This window comes from Eptatretus burgeri, chromosome 2 (assembly GCF_056783735.1).
Source record: "Eptatretus burgeri isolate ZD-2024b chromosome 2, Ebu_testis_v1, whole genome shotgun sequence".
In the NCBI taxonomy this organism is placed as follows: Eukaryota; Metazoa; Chordata; class Myxini; order Myxiniformes; family Myxinidae; genus Eptatretus; species Eptatretus burgeri.
This window is the reverse complement of record NC_140962.1, coordinates 45,879,231-45,899,673: the sequence shown is the minus strand read 5'-3', so window position 1 is coordinate 45,899,673 and position 20,443 is coordinate 45,879,231. Positions and strand designations below refer to the sequence as shown.

The 20,443-nt window shown below is 38.5% G+C and overlaps 1 protein-coding gene across 1 annotated transcript in view; it reads right to left on the bottom strand.

Annotated features, from left to right (window-relative positions):
• LOC147031963 (uncharacterized) overlaps nt 1–20,443 on the bottom strand; it is a 230,344-nt gene that overhangs the window by 111,513 nt on the left and 98,388 nt on the right. Inside the window, exons 7-9 of the mRNA XM_085850276.1 lie at nt 15,427–15,970; nt 13,675–13,829; nt 4,369–4,899 (exon numbers count right to left, since the gene is read on the bottom strand). Coding sequence (XP_085706402.1) covers nt 4,369–4,899; nt 13,675–13,829; nt 15,427–15,970 — 1,230 coding nt within the window. The remainder of the gene's footprint in view (nt 1–4,368; nt 4,900–13,674; nt 13,830–15,426; nt 15,971–20,443) is intronic.

Here is a 20,443-nt window from a genome sequence, read left to right as displayed (position 1 = left end):
CTGTGTGTTCACTTCGGTCTATTTTTTCATGTTTATTTTTAAAACTCGAAAAAACATTTACGTTAAAGATCAATTACGTCTCTTCTTTTGGAAATGTCGACGACTTGCAACCGGGCCTCAATGATGGTGTACAGAAGCGTTTAAATAAATAACAATAAATACAAGGCGCAGGGAGATGAAATTCGCTGCATGTGATGTATAACGCTCGCAAAGTAAAATGGATGTTCATTTACATACATGCGATGTCTCATTCATTAAGAACATATCAGCACACCTGACACTAGGCCGAGGCTTCAGACTTTGGCATTCTCACGAGGCTGTACCCTCAAAATGAAAGGTCCCAGAAGATAAAGGAAATAGGGTAGCATTTGTACATGTAGTGTTTTAAAATAACACTTTTTCTTGCTAAAAAACATCATATCTTCCAGTCTGAATATTTTGAATAAAATAATTTCAAGTCGTCATTTTTGATGGACTTTTATACGAGGATATATGTATATATGTATATATATATATATATATATATATATATATATATATATATATATATATATATATATATATATAAATAAAATATATATATATATATATATATATATATAAATATAAATCAAAAATATAAAAAACATATATATATATATACATATATATATACAAATAAATATTATATATATATACATACATACATACATATATATATATATATATATATATATATATATATATATATAAATCTATATACCTAACTATATTTTATTAAACAAAATTGCAGGTCAAATTTGAACCACCTTTATTTGATCAGTTGGAACTTTAGTACATTCATCATGACTTCCTGCACAAAGTACGTGAAGTAATAAGAACAATTACAAATATTGATTCATGAAGACACCTTAATTCATTAACCACCCTGTGGAACTTATACTAACAGTAGAAATAAAAGGGGTTTATATCACTTCAGCTGTGATGAGCAGTAATGCACAATATTATGTATCTCAAAAGGGAAGCGGGGGGTAGGCTGTTGAGTTGTGACCTCAGCTCTCGATAGGTATCATGCACCATCTATACTTCAAGCATGTATCCGATTTAGGCATGGGAGTGTTGAGTTAACGTTAATTATATTGCTGAAATGTATCATATTTGATCTAAAAATAAACCACTCATAAAATTCACACCTGTACCAGTTTAATGTGTGGCAAAAAAAAAATCATTGCTTTGGTAAAAAGTTTCATCATCCACTTGTGAAAGAGTAATCAATACATTTTACAAAAAGTGAGGTCAACAGCATTCGGTGTTCCATCATTCCTAAAAGAATGAATGAATATGACAAATACCTCCTTTATGTGGCTTCCTCATGAAATGAAATGCCACACAAATCAGTGGTAGTTAAAAACAAGACATGCCACTTGTCAATGTCTTCAGGGAACAAAGCAAATGTTTAACATACAGGTTATTTTTAACAAGATGTTTTACTTTTTATAAATGTCATATCCTTAATAATGTGTTAAATGAGCCATTCCGTGTCAAATCACCCAGATGTCCCCAAGTGACCGTGTCAGGTTTTGATTGAAATTTTCTAAACATGTTACTTTTTTGGGCAGCAATGATGGTTTAAAGGTGTGCACAATCAGCACTAAGCTGTCAAGCCTGTGTTCGAATCTCAAACCAGTTATAGCCTGTCATCTCGGTGTTTCATTGGCGGGATGATTCATCAATGTGTATTCCGTCCCTCAGATGGACGTTAAATTGGGTGTTCCATCTGCCGGCATGAGTTGGTGGACGTTAAAGATCCCAGGTGTCCTTTGTGAAGAGTAGGCGAGCAATTCCAAAGTTCCTGCCCCAATTTCGCCTTTCACCCTGTTCCAAGAGAACAAAGTGCAAGAGGGTCAATCACCAAAGGGGGTCACTATGCATCTTCGCTGCGCATGCAGATTGGTAGTTACTTTCTTAAAAAAAACCTTTGTGGGTAAACCAACCATCCCAACAATTTCAGCTCCAAACACCAAGTCGTTGAGAGTTATAGCTCACTAAAAATAGGTGCTGTATCCATTATATGTATTCACAGATTGAGTCCATAGAGCCTGGTGTTGGTGTAGTGGTTAGGGTAGCGGCTTGGGATTCATAAGGTCCTGAGTTCAAGCTCTATTGGCCACTTGAATTACTACACACCAGGAGGTTGACTCAGCCTGTCATCCTTCCGAGGTCGGCGAAGTGAGTACCAGTGTACTGGGCCCGGTGTATGCCCCGGTTAGAATCGGTGTACCATATCCCTGTGTCGTTAGAGGCGACCAGGGTTGCGTCAGGAAGGGCATCCAGCGTAAAAACTAAGCCAAATCACTATGCGGATCATACGAATGATCCGCTGTGGCGACCCCTAACAGGAGCAGCCGAAAGAAGAAGATTGAGTCCACATTGTATTTAAATTTTGAGCTTTATCAAAGCCAAAAGTTTGAACCATGGGTAATGTTGACCAAACTTTTGAGAATTTACCCTCAAAAAAAAAAAATAATAATAAATAAAAAACAACAGTGAATCTTTTGCCATTTTCAAGTTACACAAAGCTCAAAACACATTTTATCATGCATTATTGAAGTTTATGGATTTAGGGGGTTCATTGAGTGGTGAAATTACATATCATAGACATATAACCTTTCGGTATAGGTATATCCCCAACAAGCAAGAATCAATGAAATCATTTATATGTGCAGGACTGGGGTCGATCGACCAATTCATTAAAAAAAAACAAAAAAACTATAGCGTGCATGGAACACCTTACCCCATGCAGTCTTGATAAAAAGGACAAGGGAAGGGTCTTTTTAACTCTTGCTTTGCTTTTCCGAGCACAAGCTATATTAGTTTTGTTCGTGAGCTTTGAATAATAGGTGCGATCGCAACCATATAAAGCCAATGGGTCAAATGGAACACTCCAGAGCTGAACCTTCTGCCAGCTGTACTTCCAGAGCTGAACCTTCTGCCAGCTGTACTTCCAGAGCGTGGCCAATTTTTCCCAATCACTGTACTAAACTGAAGGTTTATGGAAGTGCAAAAACAGGTGATTTGTGTTCCAGTGTTCAAATATATCATAAAATTGAAATTATATAAAAGTTTTAAAGGCTGTACAAAAAACAAACAAACCATTTATTCAGAAGTTTATCACCGGTGAAGCACCGTCATTTACACCACCTTATTTAACACGTTATATTGGTTATTTGTGCCTATTGTTTGTGTCCTTTATGACATCCCTAAAAATATAGATTCCTGTTCGGAATAATTTTCCATGTTGTTTCACTGCCAGACAGGCAGACAGACGAAAGCAAATACTTGACTGCGCTGTGTGCATGTGCGCTAGGGATGAGACGCCATACAATTTGCCAAATTCAGAACCAAAGTACTGCTAAATTGCAGGTCCACGTTCCGATTTGTGCTCTACACTGTTCAAAATATATAATTCAATTGAAATTAAACAGTTCCTTGATCATAGAAATAGACTAAGAGACAAACAGACAAAGTGAAAAATGCGAAACCATCACACCTCATTGTGGTGATTAGCTAACCAAGTGGGCTACGACCCAACATATGGAAACTCACACTTAAGATGCATCTGATCTACAACCTGACCAAGTTTCATCTTTGTGGTTCAGTTCCTTCAAAATGAAGATTTTTTTTTTTTGTAAATTGAATTTACATAGTTGAGCAAATTATGTGGGGTATTCAAAAAAAAAAAATAATCAATATGTTCTCAGAACGAGATACAATAAATGGCAACTTTTTATTTTGAATTCATATATTAGTTTAGGTCAACAAACTAACAATAAAAAAAACTTTTCACCAAGAATCCAACAATGCAAGGCAGAATCCCTAGAATGTGCCTGCAACTTGGAAATGGCAAAAAGTACATTGTATTCGATGGGCAGATTCTCAAAGACCTGGGTCAGGATTACCAAAAGTTCAAAGCTTGGGATTACTATGTTATCCAGTGACAATATATGAGCCTTCAACAATGTCAATATAACGTGGATGCGATTTGCAAGTGAACAAAAACCCCACCATACCCTATTTTAGGGAGCCACAACCCCAAATTGCACGAAAATAATGTATCAATTTTTGTTACATTACGTTACCCGTGAAAATTTTGTTTAAGTGAGATTGAAAAGTTCAGTGAGTTAGCATGGAAGGACCCATTTACAATACAATAGTATTTCCTGGGAAAAAAAAATTCAGCAAAATAATTAATCAAACAAGAATTCCTAAATGAGAAAAGTATTAGCATTCACAGAAAATGCTAAACATATTTTAACTTGAACCACGCAATTAAAACAGTGACAGTGGAATGTAATGAAGAAATGGGATCGGTTGTGGAAACAATACGTTATCCATTCAAATTGCATTGGTTCATATGTCTGCGCGTGCGTTTGTGTCGCTCCAGAATCCACCCCTGTGAAAATCGTTTTCCACACTCCTGGCAAGAAAAGGGTCGCTCGCCCGTATGTGAGCGTCGATGTCGAGCAAGCATCCAAGCCTGCGCAAAGGTCTTGCCGCAGACTTCGCATGTGAAGACCCTGGAGCCGGCACCGGCATGGACAGCTGCAATATGTGCGCGGAGCTGCCGCCCACTCGGTACCAGTACACCACATTCTGCACACCAACATACATTTGCATGGCCAGATGGAGAGCGACCTTTTCCTCTTGAGGATCGCTGCCGATTTCCTGCTGTGGACAATATCGCAGAATTGTTTATCAGTGAACTTTCTGTGAGCATCATTTGATCTGGGGTGTCTGAGAAAGACGCGACATGTAAAGAGCCATCTTCATTTGATACGCGAGGCAAAAGTACACTGCCACTGGAGTTTGGTTTGCAGCGTGAAGAAGCATCGTATGTACCGATACTGGTCCCTTCCGCATCTGTGGGATGCAAGCATGACTATTAGCATTTTACAATGATGTACAGTGAGTAAAGATTTTAGAATCATATTACTGTATATAAAATATATAAAAACTGTATATAAAATCTTATGCCTGGTGTTGGCGCAGTGGTTAGGGCAGCGGCTTGGGATCCAAAAGGTCCTGAGTTCAATTCCCGTTGGGCCACTGAATTAATACACCAGGGGGTTGACTCAGCCTGTCATCCTTCCGAGGTCGGCGAAATGAGTACCAGTGTACTGGGCCGGTGTATACCCCGGTGAAAATAGGTGTACCATATCCCTGTGCCGTAAGAGGCGACCAGGGTTGCGTCAGGAAGGGCATCCGGCGTAAAACATGTGCCAAATCACTATGCGGATCATACGGATGATCCGCTGTGGCGACCCCTAACGGGACCAGCCGAAAGAAGATTACAGTATATAAAATTTGAGAAGTGTCTATTTGCTAAACTGACACACTCTTCTAAACCATTGGAAGGAATGAGTTGAAAGATGTTGGTTGTACTTGGGGCTCAGCAAGGTTTTAGGTGCAAAAAAAAAAAAAAATTCATAGCCCCTGGGATTCAGGGTGGGGGGTGGGTGAGAGGAGGACCCAAATTCTCTCTATCGTGCAGTGCCACTCCTAGAAGGAGGGTGTGTTGCAAGTTACATAAAACAAGAGTGAGAATCGCTTTGCAATACATGTCCCCTACCACTCCCAATGAATGTTCGGGAGATAAAAATTTGTTTTGCATTGAACGTACGCTCAAGCCGATACCAGAACCAAAATGACAAAGAAGAATAAGAAACCCTATATTGCCCCGTATTTGGGTCTATTCGGCAAAATAAAAGGTAAAGCTATTTTCATTTACTGATCTTTTGTAGATACAAAACCAGTAAAGATGACTAGTATTACAAACTGGAGATAAAAATTAGTTTGCTTTAACACATGCTCGAGCCGATACTGGAACCAAAATGAAGAAGAAAAACTTTGTGAACTGTGGAAAATGAAATAAAGTTAAAGTTGTGTGCTTGGTGGATTTAATCAATAATGCTTAGAAATGGTTGAACAAAAAGATTTGTTTGCAGTGGTCAAGGACTTTTGACAAATGTTGCATGTCTATCTTTTCTGTACGAACAAAGAGCTACACTTTCTCACACATATCCTGACTCGAGGCTGCAATCTCACACTCCCACATCCCACCTCAGGGTACACCTGGCCAGATATGGAGCTGTTTTTTCTTTCTGTTTTAATTAATCTCCGCCATCGAAGATGGACGGAGGTTACTGTTTTCACCCCTGTCTGTTTGTTTGTTTGTGAACAGTATTACGGAAAAACTCCTGGACGGATTTCGAGGAAACTTGGTGGGGGGGATTAGGTATGGTCCAAGGATCATGCCATTAGATTTTGGACTTGGTCCAAAGTCCAATATGGCCGCTATGGCGGCCATTTTGAAAAAATATTTGAATTTTGGTTTTTGCATTTATACATGTTTTAAGTGATTTCCAACCAAAAAAAAAAATTTGTTAGAGAAAAAAAAAACAACAAAATTTTGCAACTTTTTTTCAAAAAAATTTCGATTTTATTTGAAAAATATTTGAATATTTTTTTTTGCATTTCTACATGTTTTAAACGATTTCCAACTCCAAAAAAAAAAATTGTTAGAGAAAAAAAAAAAAACAAATTTTGCACCTTTTTTTTCAAAAAAATTTCGATTTTATTTTTTTGGCATTTCTACATGCGTGTCGATCTTGATAAGTTTATTCAATCGTGGTTCAGTAGAGTCTGATCCGTTTTGACCTACAATTAATAGGATATCAGGTTCACTTAAGTGACCCAGCAGTATTGGCGGCAGAGGTTTTGCACTCCACCGAGTGCCCCCCCTCTTTAACCTCCTCCATCGAAGATGGACGGAGGTTACTGTTTTCACCCCTGTCTGTTTGTTTGTTTGTGAACAGTATTACGGAAAAACTCCTGGACGGATTTCGACGAAACTTGGTGGGGGGATTAGGTATGGTCCAAGGATCATGCCATGAGATTTTGGACTTGGTCCAAAGTGCATTATGGCCGCTATGGCGGCCATTTTGAAAAAAATATTTACATTTTTGTTTTTGCATTTCTACATGTTTTAAGTCATTTCCAACCAAAAAAAAAATAAATTTGTTAGAGAAAAAAACCAGAAAATTTTGCAACTTTTTTTCAAAAAAATTTCGATTTTATTTGAAAAATATTTGATTTTTTTTTGCATTTCTACATGTTTTAAGTGATTTCCAACCCCCCCCCAAAAAAAATTTGTTAGAGGAAAAAAAAATTTTTGCACCTTTTTTCTCAAAAAAATTTCGATTTTCTTTTTTTTGGCATTTCTACATGCAAGTTGATCTAGTTTAGTTTATTCAATCGTGGTTCAGTAGAGTCTGATCCGTTTTGACCTACAATGAATAGGATATCAGGTTCACTTAAGTGACCCCAGCAGTATTGGTGGCGGAGGTTTTGCACTCTACCGAGTGCTCCCCCTCTAGTTAATTATTGCTTTACAAAGCTCTTTGTAGTTTGACATTGATTAATTAATTTTCTTGGAAATGATGCTTATAGTATTGTAGTGGAGTTAGCCAGGTTCGAATTCTGCTCCTGTCAGCAGTTGTAGAGGAGCTGGGGTTCGATTCCCACTACCTAAATTCGTAGTAGCTAGGCGGTTAACACCGACCAACCTCCTGGGACGGTCGAGCGGAGGCAGACACGCTCATTGACATGGATTTCAACTCGTGCTCGAAGGGTATGGCAGATGATGACAGAGCCCAATGAGGGCAGTAGCGGATGGAGTAGTACTCGGAATGGAACGGAAGGACAGCACGAGGGGGTTTGATTCAAGAACCCCACTTCAAATACACGAAATTCGATTTCTTTAGAAGGGAATACATTTAATAAAACAAATATTTATAAGGACAATAATGAAGATTACAAGAACAATAATATAACAAATTTAATAAACAACTCCGATGATCGAGGCCTCGCACACACAGACGCAAACACAGACAAAGGGTGACAAACAAAAATAAACCCCCCATTCTTTTTAAATAAACTGGTACTCAGCCTGGCCAAGGGCTGGCCCTCGTCGATCTGGTGTTAGGGAGCTCCGTCCGGCACATGTACTTGCACGCAAAATGGCGCCGTCTCTTGTCGAGCACAGGAGGAAGGCACCTCCACCATCCACGTGCACACGCAGGCAGAATCGCGCTCCCGTGTAGTAGCTTCCGAAACTTTACATGCGCAAATCTGGCCAGCACTTCCTCGATTGGTTTTCGACGTGCACACACTCTCTCAGCTCTTGAGACTCGATGAGGCATTGCTGTCCTGATGCATCGCACCAAATTTGGTCCATATTGGAAGGGTAGTTTGTGAGAAGATGTTTTAGTCAAATGCTAACGGACACCGGGAGCCACTCTAAGCTTATTTTGGAGAACTAACCTATTCAAGTACTGAATCTCCTTTACTGTCAAATCATCCGTTGTGAGATTATTAATCTGTATAATGAATGCTGAACTCTCCTCTTTTCTCAACACGACTTTCCAAAGCAGACATAAAATTGAATACGTGGGACCACATTGTGCACATCCGCTAATACAGTGTGTGAGATGATAAGGAACCCTAACTACACAATGTAGATATGCACAGTTCGAAACATTTCTCTTTCATGTGAGCTTGGACAAACTCCCCCAAGCTCTCCTTGAAAATATGAAAGGTTTTCCACATGATCTGATTTAAAATGATTCTCTTCTCCTTGCAACAACTTTGGTCGATTGCAAAAGTAAGTCACGAGTGAGGTAATCGACATGGCAGCCATATTTAGCGATGCTTCAACACGCAAAGCAAGTTCGATCGAAGCGATTATGCTTCCGGGCACTTATGCTTCGAACCAGTCGTGTGTTGTCATGCCAATGTGTCATCACACTTTGTTGCTCTATGCCCCACAACCTGTTGAACATCATTTGCGCATGCGCAGCGTGAGAAACTCTGCCATACAAACTCACTGCACATAAATCTCAGTGTCTGTCATAAAGTCTCTGTCATGGATTGCCAGGCCTCTTGGATTGTAAGGATGCATAATTTATGAAGGAAAAGGGCCCAGAACGGTCTGCTGATGTTTTCATTGAGGTTCACAGGGGGTCATACCGGTTGAAAAGAGCACTGTAAAAAATAGTGGCAATACTTCTAGGTGCTCAGCTGGTAGAATAATGATACTAAGGAGGAAGTCAACATGGGACGGAATTAGCAAAATGTACCACTGAACCGAAGTTATTGCAAATACATATTTTTGGGGGCAACCCACCCACCTCCACACCCCCTCCCCCCTGCATACCCCCCTTAGATCCCATTTTTATTTTTTTATGGTGTGAACAAACTTTGGTACATCACGGGTGTGATGAAGGTTGTGGTGAAGTTTAATAAAAATTGTGTATGTAGTTTCTGAGAAGAAAGCAAATGCATATTTTGGGGGGCAACCCACCCCTCTCCATAGATCCCCTAAACCCAGATTTTTTAATGTTGTGAACAAATTTTGGAATATCACGGGTGAATAAGGTTGTGGTAAAGTTTCATTGAAATCGTATGTATAGTTTCAGAGAAGTTGCAAGTATTTGTGGACTGACGGACGGACGACGTGTCATCCCATAAGCTCCACAGAACTACGCTCCAGGTGAGCTAATAATTCATCTTTCAATATACTGTATGCGTGCTCTTGTTAAAGCAAATCGTGAAGTTCCTCCACCTTATTAAATACATATGATCACATCACACCTTTATAAAGCATCTACTTATTACGCAGACAGGATAGGGTGGGGTGAGGAGGGAAGAGATTGGAAATGCCAATATGGAGTCAGGGAACAGAAGGAAAGAGGATAGAAAAAAAAAGAAGTATCTCTTTATTGTGTATGTACATATAGGTATGGAGTAAATTAAGGAAAATAAGAGAATGTGGGATGGTAGAAGAACGAAAGGAGGTGAGCAGTTTGGGAAAGAAGGGAAGGAAGATTGGGAGGACATAAGAGTTTTGGAAAGAAGGGAAGGGAAGGAGCAGAGAAAGGAGAGAGGGTAAAGAATGTCATGTTGGCATACAAAATAAATGGATGATACCAAAAGTGAAGGACAACAGGGTAGCAGAATGTCTGATTAGAGACAGAAGGGACGGGAATATTGGAAATAGGGGAGGGATTTGCATGAGAAATATTGTTGAGGGGGGTGGAGGTTGGGGGTTCCCCATGTAAATGCCCCTCAAAATAATTTACTGAATGATATCGTCATTGGCATCCAGATTGGGAAAAATAGTTAAAGTCAGAATTTTTTTCTGACTTGTTTAAAATATTAAAAAAACCCAACCAAACAAGGGAGGAGACAAGACAGGAATCACAAGATAGGAATGGCACTACAATGCAACACCATAATCCTTTTATGGATTACCGTCATGACATATTTTGACATTTTCATCATAGGTGGAAATAGTAACAATTGTATGAAGATGTATATGTCAGAGGTAGTTTGTAGTGTGGGTTTTTATTCTTGTATACCTTGTCGAGGCTCGTATGAGAGCAAACACACAACGCACAGCAAGGGGGCATGAGACAAGGGTGGGAGTGGGAAGGACAAAACAGTGGGGAACAGAGATTAGGAGATCTGTGGAAGGGAGAGGGATGTGATGGGGAACACGGGGTATACAAGATGGACATTACAGGGACTTTCAGGAAGGAAAGCAGGGAATTTGAAGGAGGTGGGTTTGGGGTGGATTAACGGGGATAGAAAAGATCGAGGATTTGGATGGGGGACGATAAGAGGTGGTGGTGAACAGCTGTTTTGAAGGCCTGGAGGGAAGAATGGGATTGAACAGAGTGAGGGAGTTTATTCCAAAGGTGCGAAAAAAGAGGAATGAAAGAGTGAAGGTGAGCAGCGATTCATATCATGATTTTGGTAGTTTTAGGGAACAGAAGGTGTAATTGTGTATTTTATTTGTTGTGGGACAGAAAAATGTCAAAAGATGTCATGATGGCAATCCGTAAAAAGATTATGGTATTGTATTGTAGTGTCATTCCTTCCTTCGCCGTTTGGTTTTTTTTTTGTGGATTTCATCCCAACATGTTTTTTCATTTAAAAAAAAGAAGTTTTTTTCTAACTTGTAGACAGGTTTGATTGTATGTTATATGCATGCTGTCCTTGTCTGCCTGCATCTCCAATCTTAGCCTGTTCCTCAATGCCCCACTGTAAAAGACAGCCATATATGAATGGACTGCGACGATGTGACCCAGTCAGCACAGCGGGCACTCCACATCACTGAAGACAGTAGTTTAAACTAGAATGGCATGCAGTAAAGCGCATACCTCCACCAAGCTGAATAGTTTACGTTTTGTATCCCTCCGATAGGCCGGATCTGGATCCGGACCTGAACAAAAATCAAATCGGCTTCTTCTTGTTACCTAACCAACTCATCCACCCAGTTTTGACATAACTTGTCTACAACTTTTTGAGATATCATGCTATACATAGTTTTTGATCCCATTTCTCAATGGTGAAGAATGACTTTAAAATTATTTTAAAACTCTCATATCCAGATCCAGATCTTCACCAAAATCAAATCAATTCTTTCTTGTCACATACCTAACCTGTCCATCATGTTTTGCCAGAATCCGTACACATCAATTTTGAGATATCCTGCGAGAGATCGTTTTTGGCTCCATCTCCCAATGGTGAAGAATCACTTTAAAAATTATAGCAGATCCGGATCTTCACCAAAATCAAATCAATTCGTCCTTGTCACACACCCAACCTGTCCATCAGCTTTTGTCCGAATTCACCCATAACATTTTAAGATATTCTGCTCACAGGCAGACAAACACAGACAAATAAGGGTGAATACATAACCTCCATCCACCTTCGGTCAAAAGAATTGATGTGTGAAATCATAAATCATGCCTTTCTTTGGTCCGAGACAGTTTGTCCGAGTTGTTTTCGATTATCCATCAAATGGAAAATGTTGACACGAGTCCTGTAAATTAACTGCGTACAATTTGCACAAAAGTGTTGTTTCCTCCTGTGCAATATAGATCTGTGTGATGTGCACACGTGATTCCAAGCTATATTTACTGGCGTAGAGGTGATCTAATTTTGCTTTGTCATATCACCATTAAGATCCTAAATTCTGTAAAAATGATGCAGTTTCATTTTCCTGATACAGGCAAGGAAAGCAGGCAAGTGAAGTGATGGCACCCGGTAAGTTGCGTCTTCCCGACCCCCAACTTTTTCTCAGACTTGCATTCACCTTGAGATGAAACCATTTTTAGAAAAAGTAAGCAGAAATCTGCCAACTGGTACAAGTTTTTGAACAGATTAATTTTTCAGTGCTCCAAGAGTATATTATTTTGTCGTGCTATAGTTGCTGCTGCCATTCAATTGCTGCTTGAAGCTGGCTGCATCTTAGAAAGGGAGAAAATCTTAGGCGGTCTCACAAAAATATATAAATTGTCCTGAGTTGCAAACTTTTTACAAATACTCAGCAGCAATATAACCACAGTACTTGTCCTTCATGCCGAGACTTGAGGCCTTCATGCCTGATGAAATCTGTGCATATTTTTCCAAAACTTTTGACTGTGCTACGAGGTTTTGGACTTGGACAGATAGCACGGCGAGTCGTAATCCTTATCCAGGTTGCATATTTGTGCTGCTGTGTTGTGGTGACAATAGACAGGCCACACATGTCGCTGAGTCTCATTTGTTGTCCGGATGCATCTCCTCAAATGAGGGTGTAATGAAGCAGATGCTGATGACAGAAGTGAGTCAAATGCATGTAAAAAAAATCCAGATGTGTAAAAGACAAAATGTTATGCACAGATTCGAACTAAACTTGGTGGACAGGTTGGGTGGTGTGAAAAGGAAGAATTGATTCGATATTGGTGAAGATCTGAATCTGGATCCAGATATGAGAAGTTTTTAATTCCCTTAGTGATTCTTCACCATTGAGAGATGGGGCAAATTCGAAATACTGCATGATATTTCAAAAAGTTGTGGAGGAGTTGTGACAAAAGTAGGTGCACGAGTTGGGGAGGTGATAAGAACAAGCTGATTAGATTTTGGATCACGTCCGGATCCAGATCCAGCCTATCGGTGGGATACAAAACACAAACTGTTCAGCCTGGTGGAAGTATGTGCTCTACCGAGTGTTGTTCTTGTTTTTATTCTGCTAGAATACTTTGGCGTATAATTACAATACAATTCTGGATAAAACCAAGATGCAATGCTATCCAAATCCAACAAAGTCAGGTTTTCAAAAACATGCACAAAACCAACATTTCATTTGATTGGATTAGCAAAGCAATACAGAGAAGATGCAGCAATGATTTTTTTAAAATCAAAGTGCACCCATTTTTTTTACAAATTTGGGGTTCTTGTTGAAAGCTGCTAGCCAATTTTTTTTTTAAATCACCATCTATTGTGTAAATCGTTTCTGCCCAATTATATTTGATAACCAAAGACTACAGATTCCGTCAATACTTGCTGAACTGTTTTACCTCGATCAATATCATACACTGACCATATTATGTCAGAATATTTTTTACATGTGTATGAAAAAAACAAAACGATGTGTATTGATCATTTTATTTTCCTCAAATTGGTGAAATATTTGCTGAATCAGGAAAAATTAAAGCAAAATTAAGACCTTCTAAAAGTTTTTTTTCTTTTACCATCCAAATTGCTCAAAATGCATTGTATCAGAAGCATGTTCATTTGTTTCCATACCTCCAGCGTTGAAGGGAGAGGTTGCCAGTGATATGTTGTATGAAAGATCTTTGGGTAACTCAGAATTCCACTTCATTCCCTCTGTTGTAGCTTCTGCAAATTGGAAACACAAACTGTAGTTAAAATGCACCACGTGACAAAACTGTTCCTGGCTGCTTTCAAACAATCAAACATGGCACAGAGCTTTTACGAATATCATCCTTAATACAATGAGGCCACTTGCTAACTCCATCCACTAGATATTGAAAAGAGAACCACTTACCAGGTTTCGGGTACAAGACGTTATGATTAGATGATCAAAATATTGCGCTTTACATTAAATTGAAAACCCTATTGTCGAGAGTGGGTGAGAGGAGGGAGAGAGTGGTTTGCAGGGGGGGGGGGGGCAGGAGGAGGAGGTGGGGATGGAGGTCAGAAGTTATCATAAGAACAAGGTTCACTAAAGACATTTAGAATAATTGACGAGTGAAGCAGACAACATAAAAGACAAATCATAACGATGGTAAAAGCAGGTTCTTTATTGCCTTCAACCGTAGAACCAAACAAGATCACGTCCGAGGACAACATTGGTTATTATCAATATATGTCTGTCACATACACGAGAAAGTATCTCACCACAATTTCCAAACTGCCAGCTGCTTGCACGTTAACAATACCTCAAAAAACTCCGACAAAAGACGACAAAAATGCTACGAACAAACGCTATGGTTTGAAGCAGATATGTGATATCGATGTCCATTTCTACTGCGACCGTGCCAAAAGTCGTTCTCAGACGCCCAACTGCTATATATCCATTCACGCAAATAATTCAAATTTTGGTCAACAATGCAATAAACCAGAGCAAACAGCAATCAAAACCATTTTTTAAAATTCACTTTGGTCACGGTGTGCAAAAGTCTTCCATCACAAATCACCTGTGAAAGTACACGGAGTGCTTTCATCTGAGCTAATCAAAAAAGAAAAAAAACAAAAACAAGAAACACTGGGAGAAAAATTCCACCAAAAATTAAAAGTGCAGTTTTACGAGTAGTTTGTTGAAATGTCATTTTGCTCTCTTCTTTTCAGGCCTCGAAGGGCAGTGACATAAAATTAGTGTCAGCCGACCAGCTTGATCACAACAAACTCGAGAAAAATCAACGTAAACCTCATACTTACGACACGTGTCTGTTCAATAATGTACAAAATAAAAAGAAAACCACATCGCAGCAAACCTAAACCATGACCAAGATTGTTGTCTTGGTTAAGGTAAATTTACAGTTTCCTTCAAGCAGCCGATCGTTGACAGATGCATGCAGATCATATGATGATCTGCAGGCATGGTCTCTGTTGTTGAAACCACCATGATTACGAGGCAGTGTACATCACTTTAGAAGGCCAGCATTACGGATTCAAAGTGTGCAGTTCTTGCTTGGCTTCCTTAGAGAAGTTTAAGCAGAAACAAAAAAAAAGTATTGCACCAGGCAAGGCAAATAGAGCATCATGAAGGTGTCTCACCAACAATGAAAGAACATAAAAAAAGAATACACAATTCAGTACAGCATAACAATTTAATCTTCCTCCAAGAAGCCTGGAGTTGTTGGCAAAACAGTTTGAAAAAAAGACAATGTGGTAAAGATCAAGGGTTCAAAAAGCAGTCCGTTTTGCTAACCCTTTCAATGGAAGATTAAAAGGGAATTGATGTTGTATTCGTTATGAACTGACAGTGGAAAAAAGAAAACACACACACACACAAAAAAAAAACTTCTTTGAACTCAGGGTGTTGGAAAAGAACCGTGGCACGAACTGGGACAGGTTCCACGCTGGTGAACTCGTGTGCGTTTGTGTCGTGCCAAGCTGCATGCCTGAGTGAACTTAATTCCACATTCATCGCAGGCGTACGGTTTTTCGCCCGTGTGTGTTCGCCGGTGGCGCGTCACATCAAATGCTGTCAGAAAACGCTTTCCACACATCTCACAACCAAATGATCGTTGGCCCGTATGACTGCGTCGATGAAGACTCCAATGTGTCCGATAGCGGAAGCTGAGCCCGCACTCATCACAGTGATAAACCCGCGGTGGGGTGGTGGGAAGTGCGCTCGCCTGCTCACTCTCCGAGCCACTTCCGAGTAAAATGCTGGCTTCCTCAGGCTTGACGAGGCCCCAAGTAGCGGCACAGCCAAGAAGTGGCAACATAGCTGCCCGTGCCAGGTTTGGAGAGATTCGTTGATGACCGTTCCTCGTTGAGCTACCGCAGTCAGTGTGTGTCGGGCTTCGTGGGAAGAGCGTTTCTTGACAGCTGACAGCAATTGGTTCGCCCCCTACGGGGAAGGAAAGTAGCGATTGCATTAACAAAATGATGAATAATTTTGACATCAAATATTTTTGTCAATGCTGCCAGAATCAATATAGGCCAATTTGCATGCTGCTTGCAAATGCAGTTATTCTGGGTGCCATCCACTAGGAATTGCTTCTGCAAAGAATTATATCTGCAAATTCAGATTGGTCAAAAAGTACCCTCAGCTAAGTAGGTGCATGTTTTTCATTCATTTTTAATCTGTTACTTACCAGCTACAATGCAGAGGCAATTCTGTGGATGCCCTGGGAATAAACTGTGGGCTCATTTTCAATCCCTGTCCATCTTCGTAACAGATCAATTCTCTTCAAAGAACTTCATCAGCGTGGCGGCTACAGCATCATGTCTTGGCACTGAAGGAAATTATATGTATATATCTATACTAATCAATGTCAATGTGTGTCAGTGTGTGTGTGTGTGTGTGTGTGTCTCCTCCATAGCTCCAAAACCATGAAACCTCGCAGCCTGAAACTTTGCATGCATACTAAGAAAACTCCAAGGAAGTGCATGACTGAAAATTGGGTGTTTGTGTTAATTAAAACACCCCTTTTGAAGATAATTAATGGACTTATTTAATTATAACCTTCATCCGGCACATCCTTGGACACCTCGCTGGCCCTCGATGGGGTCCCAATTTGCCATTTTGCTGGGCTTATTCAAACATGCCTCAATTTGGAAGCACGATCTGCTCTCACAGACCAATTCAAGTATATAATCAAATTATTTTGTCCAATTTGAGAATCGGATGTGGTGGACAAAATGAATGTAGAAATCTGGAGTGAAATCCAATTTTTTTTTTTTTAAACAAATCAGCGATTATTTCTAATTGTATTCATTTAAGTAAAGCATTAAACTTAACTTTTCTCCTGTTCGGACAATTATATCAAGTGAAGAAAAGATGAAGGAATGTGCAGAAAGTGTAACTTGATTGAGCACAACACCGTGCTTTATAACCTGCTTTTGCAATCCATGATGGCACAGTCAGTCCACATGGGTACTTTTTTCATCAATTACGTACGCAGTTTGCTCTCTCCATTTTGGGCGATCTGCTTACATTACAAAATATTAATACAAATATACTATTGTAGTTCCACCAGTATATCAATAGTCGGTAGTTTCTGTAAGCAAAGATAAACTTTTTTTGTTGCTGCAAGTGAACAGGCTTATTTTTATTTATTTATACGGATCTTGATCTTTTCTTTTTTTTGTATGATCTTGGTTTTATCAGGTTTTCCTTTGTCCTCATGACTGTTTCTAAAGCAATTCGTTATTGGGTGTGCTGAACAAAGGTTATATGGTTTCTCTTTGTGAGTTTCAAACCAAAACATATTTGATTAGCTAGGTACCCGAGCTATGCATGGGAGGGCTGGGCAGCAGATGGACAGCCGGTTCGTGAAGGACTCGAGCATCAAAAATGACAAAACTACAAATGCCAAATTTGTGAATGTCATGGGTGGAACCCTTCACATAATTTCCTCATTCCGCTTTGAACTCAACCTCTCCATATTTTCATTCAAACAGTATCATTCCAATCACAAATTAATACCATACGATTAATTTAACAAAATACTGTATTACAAACACTCGTGAAGTAAACGGAGTATTTCAATGATGTCACCAGTGGAAACCCTCATTAATTGCTGATCCTCCTTTAAACTCACTCAATCTCTCCAGATTTTCATTCCAAACAACATAATTCCAATCACAAATTAATACTTTACCATTAATTTAACAAAATCCAATATTACAAGCACTTGTGTTAAATGAAGAGAAATGCAATTCTGACATGACATCCGGATTGGGAGCAGCTTCGTATGGACTGAAACTCAAAATCAGAATTATATTGAGGTATTTATGAAAACTACCACCCACCTGAGGATACTGGCTGGGACCCCAAAACGTTCCACAGAAGGCTTGGTGGGGCTAGCCCAAAAACTGAGGGTAAAGATCAGTAGCTCGGTAGTTCGGGGGAAGTTATCAGTAGTTCTGGGTCGAACTGACGGACAGATACTCCTGCTTGAAAATATAGATAACACCCAATTTCCAAGCCATTTGCCGTATTAACGTGTTTCCTAAATTACCGAGCCAAATTTTTTTTTCCACCCGTCACACGCAGCTGATTATAAAGATGAATGTTAATGCACATCTCCTCGAAACATCTATATAAATGCAACATTGTTTAAAAAATTTGTTTATTGAAATTCCCATAAAACAAGTGTGAAAGCTACTCAATGTTTCTGTGTTGTATATAGTGCGTACTGTAGTCTGTAATCACACTGACTCCAATCTGCCGATTCCTGAAAAATTGCCGATATTGGCCAAGCACTCCGTCTGTGTGTGTGTGTGTGTGTGTGTGTGTGTGTGTGTGTGTGTGTGTGTGTGTGTGTGTGTGTGTGTGTTGTTCATAATGCATCACATTTTCTCTCGGCTAACTCCTCTAATTTGGCAGAATGGCATAAAAATTGCCATTTTTTTGACAAATAGCTGTCTCATTTTCTCCAGGTACACTGCATTCACAGTGTATAAACAAATACAAGCAGAAATTGGGACTTTTATTTGTTGTTGCATCAATTTAATACCTCTTCTGTACTTTGTCCACAACATATTATTCATTTCAGACTATGAATATTTATTTCACCCTCAATAAATATGTCCCACCGTTCGTCCGTCAAAAAATGTCCTCTCCAGAAATGCATATTGTAGAATAATTTTTTTTATATAAATAAAGGGTCTTTTAAAAAGTTTATTGTGTGTTTTACCAAGTGTGTATATACCTGCACTGATATTATGCTACAAAGTTTGAGTGTAACCAATAACTTTCTATTTGCATGGCCTGCACTGATTGCCTTACATGTGTCCGTCAAAAATGAATCCTCTCCAGAAACACCTAAACTGCCAGGAGTTATAAGGAAACTACTTGCTGGCTGTAAATTTTGATGTTTTGTAAGGTTGACATGGTCATGAATATCCATTATCAGTAAAAGGTATTTACATTTATGTAATTTATCTTGTAAAAACACTGATAAATGTATTACTTTGTAGTTATATCTTGTACAGAATGTATTGCTTCATGTCAAAAAATTATGTCCTCGCCGGAAGATATGTGATTTTCTTCATATTTTTCATTGTGGTAGTAAACTTTTATTTTCAGAGATAAATTGGTAATTTTTTCAGAATATGTAGAAAAGTAAATGTAGTTTTAAAATTTTGTTCTAAATTCCATCATATGCAGTGCTATTAGTGGCAGTGGTAATTAAAACATCTTTTTTCTGGATATTTGAAACTTGTTTGTCTTTTATTGATATTTCTACAAATATACTTCATTTGTATACTGAATCATAATTCCAGTAATGGAATAATACTTGTGGATCATATGGAAACCACTGAAGTTTGATAGTGTTGTTATTTTGTGGTTATAGTTGAATTGTATTAATGACTGTTGTAGTTTAAAAAATACTCTCCTAACACCCTTGGGGTATTATTTTTTAATAAGAAATATTCATTCAGATGCTCCAAAAAAAAGTATTGTAATTAACAATGTTGGATTTGAAGAAATGAAAATATAAAAATATTGAGTTTGAATTTTTAGTGGTTGTGAGACAAACTTGGTACCCTCATTGTGAAACAGCCCATCTACATAGACATACACATATATATATATATATATATATATATATATGTGTGTATATATATATATATATATATACACACATATATATATATATATATATATACACACATATATATATATATATATATATATATACACACATATATATATATATACACACATATATATATATATACACACATATATATATATATATATATATACACACATATATATATATATACACACATATATATATATGCACACATATATATATATACATACATATATATATATATATATATATACATACATATATATATATATATATATACATATATATATACATATACATATATATATACATATATATACATATATATATACATATACATATACATAGACATATATATATATATACATATATATACATATAAATAATTTTTTTCCACTGCAGATCCAATTATGTATATATGTATACGAGCTGGAGTGCCTGGCGAAAAAAAAAGGAATAAGAAAGGGGTAAATTGTGGTGCTTAATATATATAATTTGGATCTCCCACCATGATGTGGTAGCTGTTGTACTGCAGCTGTGTGAGTTTTCGTCCATCCTGTCCAGTAGCAGTCCTGGCCACCAGATGGATGCTGTAGCCATCTGTTCCATATGGAAACACCATGGGATACTGGAGTGCATCATAAGATGCATGCAGCTCACTGATCCTTTTAAGTGCCCCATCGCAAAGTCTGAGGACAATGTCTCTGGGTTCTGTTGGCTCAGTGTCCAACAGGATGGTGACTTCAGGTGCAGACTGGGTGTTGTAGCGGCGT